General features: G+C 36.2%; 2 protein-coding genes across 2 annotated transcripts; one reads left to right on the top strand and one right to left on the bottom strand.

Moving 5' to 3' along the window:
* Positions 1-1,024: 1,024 nt before the first annotated feature.
* Positions 1,025-4,183, bottom strand: LOC105168516 (uncharacterized). Its single transcript, XM_011088621.3, has 6 exons — positions 3,613-4,183; positions 3,114-3,233; positions 2,974-3,027; positions 2,483-2,646; positions 1,856-2,032; positions 1,025-1,416 (listed from the first exon to the last, which is right to left on the bottom strand). The coding sequence occupies exons 1-6, from the start codon at positions 4,021-4,023 to the stop codon at positions 1,206-1,208; spliced, it is 1,137 nt and encodes a 378-aa protein (XP_011086923.1). The 5' UTR covers positions 4,024-4,183; the 3' UTR covers positions 1,025-1,205.
* Positions 4,184-7,312: 3,129 nt separating this feature from the next.
* Positions 7,313-12,275, top strand: LOC105168515 (vacuolar-sorting receptor 1). The gene is made up of 12 exons (XM_011088620.3): positions 7,313-7,809; positions 8,134-8,826; positions 8,951-9,039; positions 9,125-9,194; positions 9,270-9,353; positions 9,815-9,891; positions 9,970-10,051; positions 11,065-11,147; positions 11,239-11,305; positions 11,389-11,517; positions 11,691-11,797; positions 11,946-12,275. Exons 1-12 carry the CDS (start codon positions 7,494-7,496, stop codon positions 12,042-12,044), a joined length of 1,896 nt encoding a protein of 631 aa, XP_011086922.1. The 5' UTR covers positions 7,313-7,493; the 3' UTR covers positions 12,045-12,275.
* Positions 12,276-12,938: the final 663 nt, after the last annotated feature.

Raw genomic sequence — 12,938 nt, 5'->3', positions numbered from 1 at the left:
TATAATGATCGGATTATAGAAGATGATATGTTAGTCTTGCAAAAAGAGTGCTTAAACGAGTGTTCATAAAAGTGCTTGAAGATCTAGAAGGTGTCCACCGCCTGCGAATCAAACCTATATTTATAGAGGGATATCCCCATATAATGGGGTTCTGCACGTGTACTTCGTTCTTGAAAAAAATGGATAAAAACCGTTTAGATAAACCATGATTTGCCTTTATCTTTTATTAAGTTTGCTTTTGAATACCTATCATTGAGTTGAGGGAGATCCTTCACTATCGAGGACTCCTAGCACTAGGGAGCCCTAGCTACCAAGGAGTCCAGGATTTTAGGAGGACCTCCCTTGCACCGTGTCTTTCATGCTGGCTGAAAGGCACACCTGGCAATCCAAGTGTACGCCACGTGGGGATGGTTGGGTGTGGTCCTTGGGTCGATCATCCTTATTGGCCCAGATTTCTGGGCTGAATCCATGGGCTTCTACCCTTCTTCGTGTGCTACTGGTTTAATGGGGGAGGCCCTGGACTTTTTATTCGTCATTGAGTTGGGCCTCTTTGGACTATATGCATCAAAATATACTACACAAATTATTGTCATCTGCTTAAAAATAGTCATTTATGAATGAAAAAATAGTCATATTGTCAACAATTGAACTGAATGATGAACAAGATATAAAATTAGAAATTTATGTTTGTTTTTTTTTACTAAAATACCATTTTCTGTTCAAACTCTAATAGAAAAGATAAAGTTGTAAATGGAGAATTCTCGAAAAGTGTAATTACAAAAGTTCTTGTGTAATTTTCCATTATGAGAAAGGGTCTAAATGTAGTTAATCCTAAATGATCTTAAAATCATATAGAATGTTACAAAATCCAAACAGCACATAACTTTGGCGGGCAATTTCTATGAATTTGTCAAGATCGGGGATGTCAACTCCTCGATATACAAATGAAATGCTTAATTCATGAAATTTCAATTCCTTGTGTGGGAAATAGATTTTAGGTTCATCTAAATGTATAAAAAGTATATAATCAATGATCACATAAATCTATTATCAAACTTCGTAGAGTAAAGAGAGTGTATAAGAGCGGTCCCATAAGTCCATTCCAACAGCTATTGAAAGAGTATTTAACACTAGATGACTATGAGATGCAAAGGCTTCCGGTCTTGGCTAGTCATACAATCCTTACATAAAATTTGTTTAGTTCATCAAACTTTAGTGTAAAACCTGGAGACCCAGGGGGCTAGCTGAGTGACTTCTGGTGTTCTGGGGTTGACAGAATAATAATCAGACCAATAGCAAGGTGAGACCCTTTCTGCAAAATTTCCACTGGAGTAAATACAAAATGGCAGCCAGTATTCACCTCCATTCATTCTTCTTTTCCTTTCCCTGGGATAAGCCAGTGGTGCCTGCACATACCTGCAATTTGTGACCATGCAAATGTTAAATAAAGAATTAAGACTTCAAAGCATGCATTAGGTCGAGGAGGATTCTCTTCTACTCTCCACTATTATTTTTTGCACCATCTAGAGTATCAACAACCATAAGATTCACATGGACCAAATTTATTCAGATAATGACAGGTATCCCGTACCTAAAAGGCTTCTGCCTCATACTTCTCTTCGACTAATGCTAGTTAGATACAAATATAAGGGAGATAATACATGTATAGACCAGATGATGATCACTACTCTCGCTTTGTGATACTAATTTTTGAGCAACAGCCCTATTTGAGGTCTAACTTACTTGATAAGTAATGCTTAGAAGAAGACAACTTACTGACTGCAGGGACTAGCAAGTTTTGATGCAATAATATGCCATAACTGATAAATAAAGTTGTTCTGATAATTGCGGTCACCTGATACCATTGAGGATAGCATCCCAACAAAAATGAGTATGACCAAACACATGACATGCTGATTGCCTCCCTTCAGCTCCATGTATAGCTCTTATTCGTGTCTCAAGATATTTTGAGCCAATAATTTTTGGAAGGTTAGGATAGAAGAGCATTCTTTTTTCTGGGCATAACTCTTGCCTGCAGAAGAGTTTACAAATACTGTCAGATTCCTGTTTTAAATTTAACACTTAAGCTTTGCTGAAAGAAAAGCGTCTTTATTGGATGGAACAACAGGGCTACACTTCTACAATCACAGGGTTGTTCCGAAAGCATTGAGAATGTATCAAAATCTAATTCCACATTCTTGAACAGGAGCTACTATGATGTCGAACTGTATATATAATCCCACTCTTAATAATCATTTGATTTCTCTATGTGCCTATGCTAATGGAATCATCATTCAAGAATGGAGTGGGAAGAGCAAAGGGGGACATGACTTTCTCCATAAACATCTTCTAAGCTATCCCAATACAGAACTAATCGGGTAAATATTAGAATAGCATGGTCTGGGTTTATAGCTGCAGATGTGGGATGTGCATGCATAGTAACAAGCAAAGTAAATCCAAGTCCAAACAAGAATTCACTGACCTCGGAACAAAGTGAGAAAATGAAATTATATGACTGCATCTCCTCAAGATATCTTCAACTATGTACCAATTCTCGTCATTCAAAGAATCAAAATATAGAGCAAGGGAAGTCCCTCCATTTTTCAGATCGTCAGGCCATTTGCACACATGAAAGTCCTTACATGCCTACAGTGCAACAATTAATATCTTAGCTCATAGAATTCATTGGAGACAACAAATGTAATAATTAAAAAATCAAAATGGAAAAGCCAAAGAACCATTGTGTCTTTACCTATTTAGTATGGTGACAGCTGTACAGATTAATGTTAATAACATTATTGTCAACTAAATAAAGTAAAACGAGGGAAGGTTGATTTTGACCACTCCAGGATAATCATAAAAGTACATCAACAACATATACATACACACTTTAATCAGTGATTCGGCATCTAACAGCAGTGATGGCTAAGTCAGAGATATGAAATCCTTACTAGGAGAAAGAAAGTTAATCACCATCTCCAAGGATGGAATACGGATTCCAGTTATGTCCCTTTCCCCATCAAAGCTCTAGAACAAAGCCAGGTCATGAAAAATGAGTAAGTCATTCAGATCCATACTGAAGCCATCATAGGATAAAGCATTTAACCACTTACCTCATGATACCAAGAGTACAATGGGATGATTCCCAAACCATCAACAATGCCAGGTTTAGTTTCAACTCCAAGTTTCAAACATGCATCTAGCAATTTATCCAGCTTATCAAGAGAACCCAGCTGAACATCGTCGGAGGAAAATAGTTGGTGAGGGATAAAAGTTTTAACGTGAGATATTCGAATAAGAAAAAGGCACTCAGCAGGGGTATTGGCGATTTTATGAAGTTTTTGAAGCTTGATAATGTAGGATCCATCGAAGTCAACTCACACTTGAGGACTTCACCTGTGTGAGGTTACTGGTAAGCCCCGTGGCATAGGACTAGAGATTGCCATGAACCACGAAGCCTTGAGTTCAAAAATTCCCACCAAGTTTAATAATCAGAGCAGCTTATTTGTAAATCAATATCATAGAAGAAAATTAGTTCTTTCAATTAGAGAATTCTAACAGTAAGAAAAAATAAAAACAAAATTGAGAGAGGCGAGAGAGAATGGTGCTTACATAATCAGTTTTTTCCCTGCGGAGCCAAAGATCATGGTTACCCGGCACAAAGAAGACATGCCGAAACTTATCCTTCAAAATGGACATGGTGAGAAGGAAATTGGTGTAGGTTTCGGCCACATCGCCGGCAACCACAAGCACATCTTTATCGTGCGTGCGGGAAGACAAAGACTTGACCCAACACATATTCTCCGAGTAATCTGTGTGCAAGTCAGACACCACAAATACTCTAGTCCCAGTGCCACAACCATCAGTCTCAACCTCAGGTCTCGTAACGACGGCCAGCTTATTGCCGATTCTGCGTGGTATGGCGGAGCCCAACTGACTGGAATACAAGGACGAACTTGGAGTTCCGGGATGTCGGGGAGGCAATTGGAGGCAAGCACACGCAGAGTAAAAGAGTTGAGCCATGAGTACCAAGCAAAGAGAAGAAACCAAGCTCAGCTAGCCGTAGAAATCGTAGAACACGTTCACCGAGCGTGTATGTGAACTGGACTGTGGTGTGGGGGAGGGGGATCTGAAATTCTGAATATAATCATCTGACTCTGAGTTTCATTTCCAGCTCAGCCCATCTTGAATTGGAGTATAGATATAAAAGTAATATAAATATACACTTATACTTTTTTTTTTATTTTAGATTAATTACGCTTAGACCCCTCTAAAATATAAAATTACACTTTCTTTCAAAAAAGTTCAAAATTACACTCACATGCCTTTGGAAGATTTTCGATTTATACATGACCATTTTCTATTAGGGTTTGAATTGAAAAATATCGACATCAGCAAAAAAATTATATAAAATTTCAATTTTACCCCTCATTAACATTCTTATATAATATTTTTATTGTTATATGGGATAACTATAATATATATAAAGTTACTGTAATATCGAACTAGAAAAACAAAATTGCATTGTGATTGTTAAACCAAAGAGGGCCATGGTGGAGGAGGGTTTATGGCGTTCCCAAGCTACAAAATTAGGTACTTTTTTGGTCGTAGACTATACTTCAATCATTTGTGGACCAATGTTTGCTCCACATATTCTGTTGTGAAAGAAGTTATTTCATTATCTAGCGAATTCTACATTTTTATCTTTAAAATTGAGGTTGCTTTGGAGAAGGTCATTGGAGGTATTCCTTGGCTTTTCCAAAGCCAACCTATATTCTTGCAGTGTTGGAAGCCTGATGCGCAGTTGGAGAAGCAACAAGCATAGGCGAATACCAATTTCGGTAAAATTAAAAAACTTACCTCTTGAGTTTTGGACGAATTGTAGGTGGATAGGTCACCATTGTATTCTGATATTGTTGCGAGCTTATATCAGAATTGATTATACTTGAGTGTGTGTATTGGTTGACTTCTCTAATGAATTGTCTAAGCATTTGGTGGTAGTCCAACAAGTGGAAGATGGAGTTCGAATCTATGTGTAAGATTGTTTGATCATTGGGCACACAGAAGCTAGTCTTTTGAAACAAAAACTTGTATAATGACCTCTAACACCAATTTGAGTTTATGAACTATGAGTCCTGTTATTGAGACTAGACCAAAGAAAAAGCCTTCTGAAGCCCATCAAAGGGTATAATTGGTGCCCAAGCAGGTGTAGAAATATGCAAAATTAGCAAATGAAAGGAGATTGTAGTTTACAATCAGTTTATAGTCTTGCGGGGATTTCAAATTGATGAATATACCAACTAGTATAGGAGCATGGGGGCCCCGTGTTAACCTTCTTCGAGCTAACACCAAAATAATGGAGCATATCAGGATGAACCAACTTATGGTGTTATACAACTTCATGTTCAACCGATTTTATTGGAGTTGGTAGACAGCGGAGCAAGTATGAGCAGAGTACCTAGTGTACTTATGAGGATTTGTTTTTTTTTATAACGACACTCAAGATGATTTACAATCCAAAAGAAATTTGAAGGAACATGAGAAGAAATATAGAGAAATCCTCTTCCACTCTTTCACCGAGGCCTTGGTCCTCAAGAATCGAGTTTATCTTTGGGAGTTGAAATAAAACAAGCTAAAAAATGAAACTAAACAGCAATAGAAGTGTTCCTCTCAATAGTCACTAGTAAGGGTGTAAGCAAACCAAACTAAAAAATTCAGGTTCGAGCTCGACAAGTTCAAATCTTTTAGGCTTAAGCTTGAGCCCGAGCTAGAACTTGTTAAAAAATATATTTTTGATTAATAATTAAAATAATAATTATTTAGAATATTTATTATATAAGATTGACAAGCGTAAATTATTATGCATCTAATAAAAAATATCCAAGTAATTACACATAATCTTGTTACAAATATATACTCCCACATAAATATATAAAATATTCTGAATTGTTAGAAATTTACATATTGATATTAAAATATAGCAATAAATTTTTTTAAATTTATTATACATATCATACATAAGTCTTGTATTACTAGAGTTGGGGCGAATGATGATACCCTATTAAATTAATCTCCAAAGCCCAAGACAAAGGAGTGAGCACCCATTTAATTAGCCCACCAGTCCCCAAACCTTGTTGGCCAATAGAGAACATTGCATAACAGGTTTACGTCATCCCCATTCTACACATCAAAGGCTACAAAAGATCTCTAGTTGGCGCCACATATATCAACAGGACCAATTGGACAAGACAATTAGTAACCAACCTCCATATTTTTTGAGTTGATTGGACATGACTCTTTTAAACAGTTATAACTCTTAGAAGATAACTCCTAATCAAGTATGATTACTTTTGTTTCACAATCAACATCAAGGGGATTCAGATGATATGCAGATTGCTTATAACTACCCCTATCTCGCCCAAAATTGCCTATAAATAGAGGTTCAAAGGTAAGTCATTGACACCCAACACATTTTCATTCTCAAACAACAAGGCCACACATTCCCCGCTCATATTTTGCATACTATACACTTATTTAAGCTCCCATTCACTTATCTAAGCACCCCACAACACTTACTTTAGCATTATTTTACAAATGATTCTATTTAATTCCATACAATTCAGTTATTGTCCTTCGATCGTTGTATTGTTACCGAACCTCAATCCGCATTAATATTGTTTTGTTAGAAATGTTTCAAACTTGTGATAAAATAAAAAAAATATCCAAAATCTCTAAGAATAAAATTTGTGCAATTAGCCAATACACTTGTCATATTTTAAATTCTGACCAAAAAAGTAATTTTTTAAATAACTGGGGACCACAAGGTCATTTGATGCAAACTAGTTGAAACATTTTGAACCAACGAAATTTAACCCTTACATTTGGGTCCAACAAAGATGAAATAATTATCAGGCCACAATTCTCAATAATACCAATTTGACAAGTTTGTACCGAACTGAACAATTCGGGCTCGTTGGCACCAGAGCAATTAGCATTGTCCTTTTCAAGTGGACATAAATTTTATGACGTGGAATTAAGCACCTATGTTTGACATCTATAACAGTAACCTTTTTGTTTTTTTATAATTGAGACTTCTTCAACTAACGGTTCCTGATATAGACTTGATCAACATCTAACGGTTTCTCAGATCTGGATACTCAACTGTTTTCTCGGTCCTAGGACTACTTGTATTTTGCTACGTTGACAGTAGTTTGTTACTCAGGTGAACACAAACCAAAACTTATAAGTTTATAAATTTTATCAATCAACTCCAACATCATTTTTCTTGAATCTTTTTGTTCATCCCCTTAACTCTCTCTCTCTCTCTCTTCGAAAATTTTTCAAGAAAATTATATCGACAACTTTGATTGATCACTTTATTTTGTGGGCTTTCATTATTTGTCCCAAAGATTTGATTTTTATACTATAATCAGGTGGGTGTTGTTGGATATAGAGTGAGTGTCTGGAAAAGGGAGTTGGATTCGGTTAAAACTATGTATAAGACGAGGAAAATTAAGCATGGAGTTTTGGCTTGCATTTGTTTGATCTTGTTGGGGTCATTACCGTGTTGTTGGGGAAGGTTTGTGGTGGAGAAGAACAACTTGAGGGTGACATCTCCAGGGTCAGTGAGAGGTATTTATGAATGTGCAATAGGGAATTTTGGGGTGCCCCAATATGGAGGAACAATGCTTGGCTCTGTCTTCTACCCTAAAGCCAATCAAAAGGCATGCAACACTTTTCAAGATTCTGATATTACTTGGAAGAACAAGCCTGGTGGAATTCCTATTTTCCTTCTTGCAGACAGAGGAGGTCATATGTTTTGGATTTTGTCTTCTTTTTTTATCAGTTGCTTTTCTTACATCACTAGCAGAAATGCTGTTTCCTGTTACAATTAATTATCATGATCAAAAGTAAAATATTTTGGCGAATACTAATTGACCACGGCTGCATAACAGCTGCAACCGAAGCAAAACCATTAAGTTAAATTTCTGCGCCGATTTCATTTGACTGTGGTAGATAGTATCGATTTGTCATGATTCGTAAGTCGTAGTGGTTTATAGTATAGACAAGAATTCATTTTTTTTGTAGTGTCTGGTGAAGAATTGTTGATTATTTGTTATCATTTGGTGGCAGATTGCTACTTTACATTGAAGGCATGGAATGCTCAGAATGCTGGAGCTGCAGCTATTCTTGTTGCAGATGACAGGATTGAGCCTCTTATTACAATGGATACCCCGGAGGAAACTGATGCGCAGGCTGATTATCTACAGAACATAAGTATTCCATCAGCACTCATAAGCAAGGAACTTGGGGAAAGAATGAAAAAGGAATTATCTAAAGGAGAAATGGTGAGCATAAATCTTGATTGGAGGGAGGCTCTACCGCATCCTGACGAGCGAGTTGAGTATGAGTTCTGGACGAATAGCAACGATGAGTGTGGCCCCAAGTGTGAAAGCCAACTAACTTTTGTTAGGAATTTCAAAGGCGCAGCACAGATACTTGAGCAGAAAGGCTACACTCAGTTCACTCCACATTATATAACGTGGTATTGTCCTGAGGCGTTTATTCTCAGCCAACAGTGTAAGTCACAGTGCATCAATCACGGCAGGTATTGTGCACCGGATCCTGAGCAGGACTTTAGTAGGGGATATGATGGCAGGGATGTTGTCGTGCAAAACCTACGCCAAGCCTGCTTCTTTAAGGTTGCAAAGGAAAACGGAAAGCCATGGCAGTGGTGGGACTACGTCACAGATTTTTCAATTCGTTGTCCAATGAAAGAAAAGAAGTACACTAAACAGTGTGCTGATCTAGTAATTCAGTCCCTTGGTAGGCCGACGTCTTTCTCTGTTTGTTTTATTCTGCATGATCATTGGTAACAACAGAGCAACTATACATTCTTACAACATCATAGACAGTTACAATTGCATATTTTCCCTTTTGTTGTGTGTAGGATATGATGTGAGAAAGATTGATAAATGTATCGGAGACATTGAGGCCGATGTTGATAACTCAATTCTCAAAGCAGAACAGGAAGCACAGGTTTACTGGTCCTACAAGCCTTTGCGTTAACATCGGTTTCAGTTTTCTATTAGAGCTATTAACTACAGATTCAATCTATTCTCAGATAGGAAATGGCTCCCGAGGGGACGTCACCATCTTGCCGACTCTTGTCATAAACAACAGACAATATAGAGGTAGAAAACTTTAAGCAACTCATTACGATCCTTAGTGAAGCAAAATAATTCTGCATGAATGAATTTTGTGAACAGGTAAATTGGACAAAGGAGCAGTTTTGAAGGCCATATGTTCAGGTTTTGAGGAGACTACTGAGCCTGCCATTTGTTTGACTAGAGGTAACTATTTCTATTATGAATCTAGCTCGTCATTCTTGGGGAAATAGCAGTTTCCATCCCGTATCTTAAGGTCAGTACATTTTTTGTCCCAATAGTTATGGAATTCTCAATAATAGTCCCATAAATTAAAAAAAAAATCATTTTTAGTCATTTCTTTAGATTCCATAGTATTTTAACGGAAGAGGCCAAGTCCTAAGCACATGGTTGTTAACTCATCGACGTTGTGCATAACGGTCACATGCTTTTTCCATTAAAATACTAACGAATTCTAATGAAAGGACTAAAAGTGAGAGTTTTTGTAACTTATGGGACCACTGATGAGAATTCGTAAATAATGGAAAAAATTTTGACCGATCCTAAGATATGAGATGAAAAATGCTATTTCGGCTCGTTCTTGTCAACTTGTACATTATACCGCCATGCATGCTAAGTTGCAATCTTTGTGTGTTGAATGGGAGCAGATATGGAAACAAATGAGTGTTTACAAAACAATGGCGGTTGCTGGCAAGATAAGGCTGCTAACATTTCTGCATGCAGGGTATTCTCATCTTTCTCAACTCAATAGTTTTTGATTGCTAATTATAATGTGATTAGCATGAAATATTTGTAATTGTAGGATACATTTCGGGGGAGAGTGTGTCATTGCCCCATTGTGCAGGGAGTTAAGTTCATTGGTGATGGTTATACTCATTGTGAAGGTATGAATTTTTACTTTTTTCTTTGAAACCTCATGACACCATATGTAAGAGCATTGTTGAAGAGGAATTCATGTGTTTGAACATTAAAACTAGGGCTGCCAATGACCTGAGCTCCGCCAAAAAATATTCAGCCTCGAGCTCGAGCTCATGTTGAAAATTTCAAACATGAGCTTGAGCTCGAACAAGAAAAACTCTCCGGCTTGAGCTAATTAATAAAATTTAAATTAATATTATAAAAGAATAAATCTCTCTTTTTTACGATATAAATTAAATTGAATAAAAAGATTTTTCTTGAATAAAACAATATTCTTCATATTTTTTTCGTAAGAACTAATGATTTAAGTCACAAGATATAATGACCGTTAATATGAAATTAAATGTAGAATAATAATCTAGATATGTTTTATGAATTGATAATTTTTAAATTTGAAGTGTTAAAGCATTTATTTAACTTAATGGTAGCACATAATTTTATAGTTATATCAAGGATTAGTTTAGTAATAACATATGTAATCAACAAATACGTATAGATATATGTATTAAATTATTTAATTATTAATTTATAGACAACTTTAAATATTTGAATATTAAATTTAAAAAGAGATGAGTAAAATAAAACATTCAATAATTATTGGGATTGTGTCATCTTCATAAGAAGTTTGTCTAGCTAGATAACATTTTTACATTTTCCCAAAAAAAAAAGACAATGATTATTGAAAATAGACTAGCCATATGCATTGTATTAAATAACTATTCAATAAAAAGAATAACGAGATCAATGATCAATTTTATTTGGATAGATATTAAATAACATAAGTGAAAACTCATATCATATAAATAAATAATCAAGGTATTAATTGAATATAAGTATATAAAATACACAAGAAAAAGACTCACGAACTCATGACTCCCAAAAGCACGAGCTTGAGTCAAGCTCTAAATCGAGCACCTGTAATTAAAACGACCGTTTTTGTCTGCTCTATAGATTTCTCAACATATTCCTTGTCTAACAGCTTCTGGAGCATTAAGATGTGGGATTAACAACGGAGGGTGTTGGAAAGGAAGTAAGGACGGACGAACATATTCTGCATGCATTGTGAGTCGAAACCTTTTTCATTGTCTTAATAGGAAGACAAGTTATTTCATCTTCTTAATATATTGAAATTAGGTGTTGGAGTATTTTTCAGGATGACCATAAGAATGGTTGCAAGTGCCCACCAGGATTCAGGGGTGATGGAGTTAAAGAGTGTGAAGGTGAACATAATCACAGAGGCTAGCCTTTGCATTTGCATTTGTATTTCTGAGAACTTTTGGTTCATTATTTTGGATGGCTTCAGATATTGATGAGTGCAAGGAAAAGACGGCTTGCCAATGTCAACATTGCAGTTGCAGAAACACTTGGGGAAGCTATGAATGCAGTTGCAGCGGCAACTTACTCTACATTCATGAACATGACACATGTATTAGTAAGTGCATAGCCAATTTCCCCTGACCCTGTAAATCTGCCATGCAGAAACTTAAGTTCTAACCATGGTTAATCAACATTCGTCATAGTTTTACCCTGTGTTGCGGCCTTGTTTGCAGAAACAACGGTTTAAAGTCATATTTCTTCTAGTGTACTCAACCTTCTTTCATGCAGGTAAAGATTCTAATAGAGAAGTCAGCTGGGGCATTATGTGGGTGATCGTTCTTGGCTTTGCGCTGGCAGGAGTTGCAGGATATGCTATTTACAAATATAGGATCCGGGTAAACGTCATATTCGTTTTTAACATTATACAGTTTCAGAATGAGATCTATTAGGGTGGGGTAGAGATGGAACCATACTTGATGATCACATCCGTTGCACTTAAAAAACACATGGTGTACTTTACTAATAGCATGTGTTATTATGCAGAGATACATGGACTCTGAGATTCGGGCTATCATGGCTCAGTATATGCCCTTGGACAATCAAGGAGATGTACCCAATCATCTGCCTCAAGGAAGTGTTTGAGCCACAGAGACGGTATCGACTAGTAAAAGACCGGAAAGGATATTATGTTGTCTGCATCGATCACTAGCAGTTGGTTGGTTGTGTGGTGTTTTTTGCTGTGAAAACTAGTTCATGTTTACAGGTTGAATTTTACATAGATGTAGAGTCTGACTACTTTTTCTGTAAACACTCAGTAGTTGAGAAAGTATCCTTGGAAGATCAATTCAGTAATGCCGATGATTATTTATGAAAATGAGGCCTTAATCTTTCTCGCCGTATCTCTTATTTTCAGCTTGGACTCTATTTATGTAATAAATATGGATTATGCTTACCAAATGAGTCGAATACGCCTAGATTCCTTGTGTAGCAAGACTTACAAGTCGGAGTTAGAACCACATTACGACGGCCCCTACTTGACCCTCCGATTAGAACTGAAAGCTAAACCAAACTATACGATACTCTTTTGAAATCGATCAATAAAAACTCATTTGGATTCGATTTGTTGAACTTAATGAACCAAGCTTGAACAAAATCTTTTGTTCGATAAGCTTGCAAGTTCAAAAACTCAATTCAATTATACAAAAATAATAAATTTTACTTAAGCTCGAATCTTGGTAATTCAACCAACTCGACTAGAATAATAATCAAACCAAATTCAAACACAATTTTTCAAGCTCAATGTTAGTTCAGACAAATTTGAACAATTATGTGTTTGGTCATTTATAATCCTATCTCCAACGCCTAAGTCAAACAAGGTCGTAAAGTAAGAAGACTTAATGTCGTAAAAAATACTAGGACAACAAAAATTGTACGTAGGGCTTGAAAGGCATATATTATAGATTTTTCAACTCTATGATTTCAGATGAACCACAAATCTAAAAATAATTGATTGGCCACAGTGCGTCCACACGAATA

The sequence above is a fragment of the Sesamum indicum genome, linkage group LG8 (genome assembly GCF_026168435.1).
Source record: "Sesamum indicum cultivar Baizhima isolate 11 linkage group LG8, ASM2616843v1, whole genome shotgun sequence".
Lineage (NCBI taxonomy): Eukaryota > Viridiplantae > Streptophyta > Magnoliopsida > Lamiales > Pedaliaceae > Sesamum > Sesamum indicum.
Note: the sequence above shows the minus strand (reverse complement) of the source record. Positions and strands in the feature narration are given on the sequence as shown.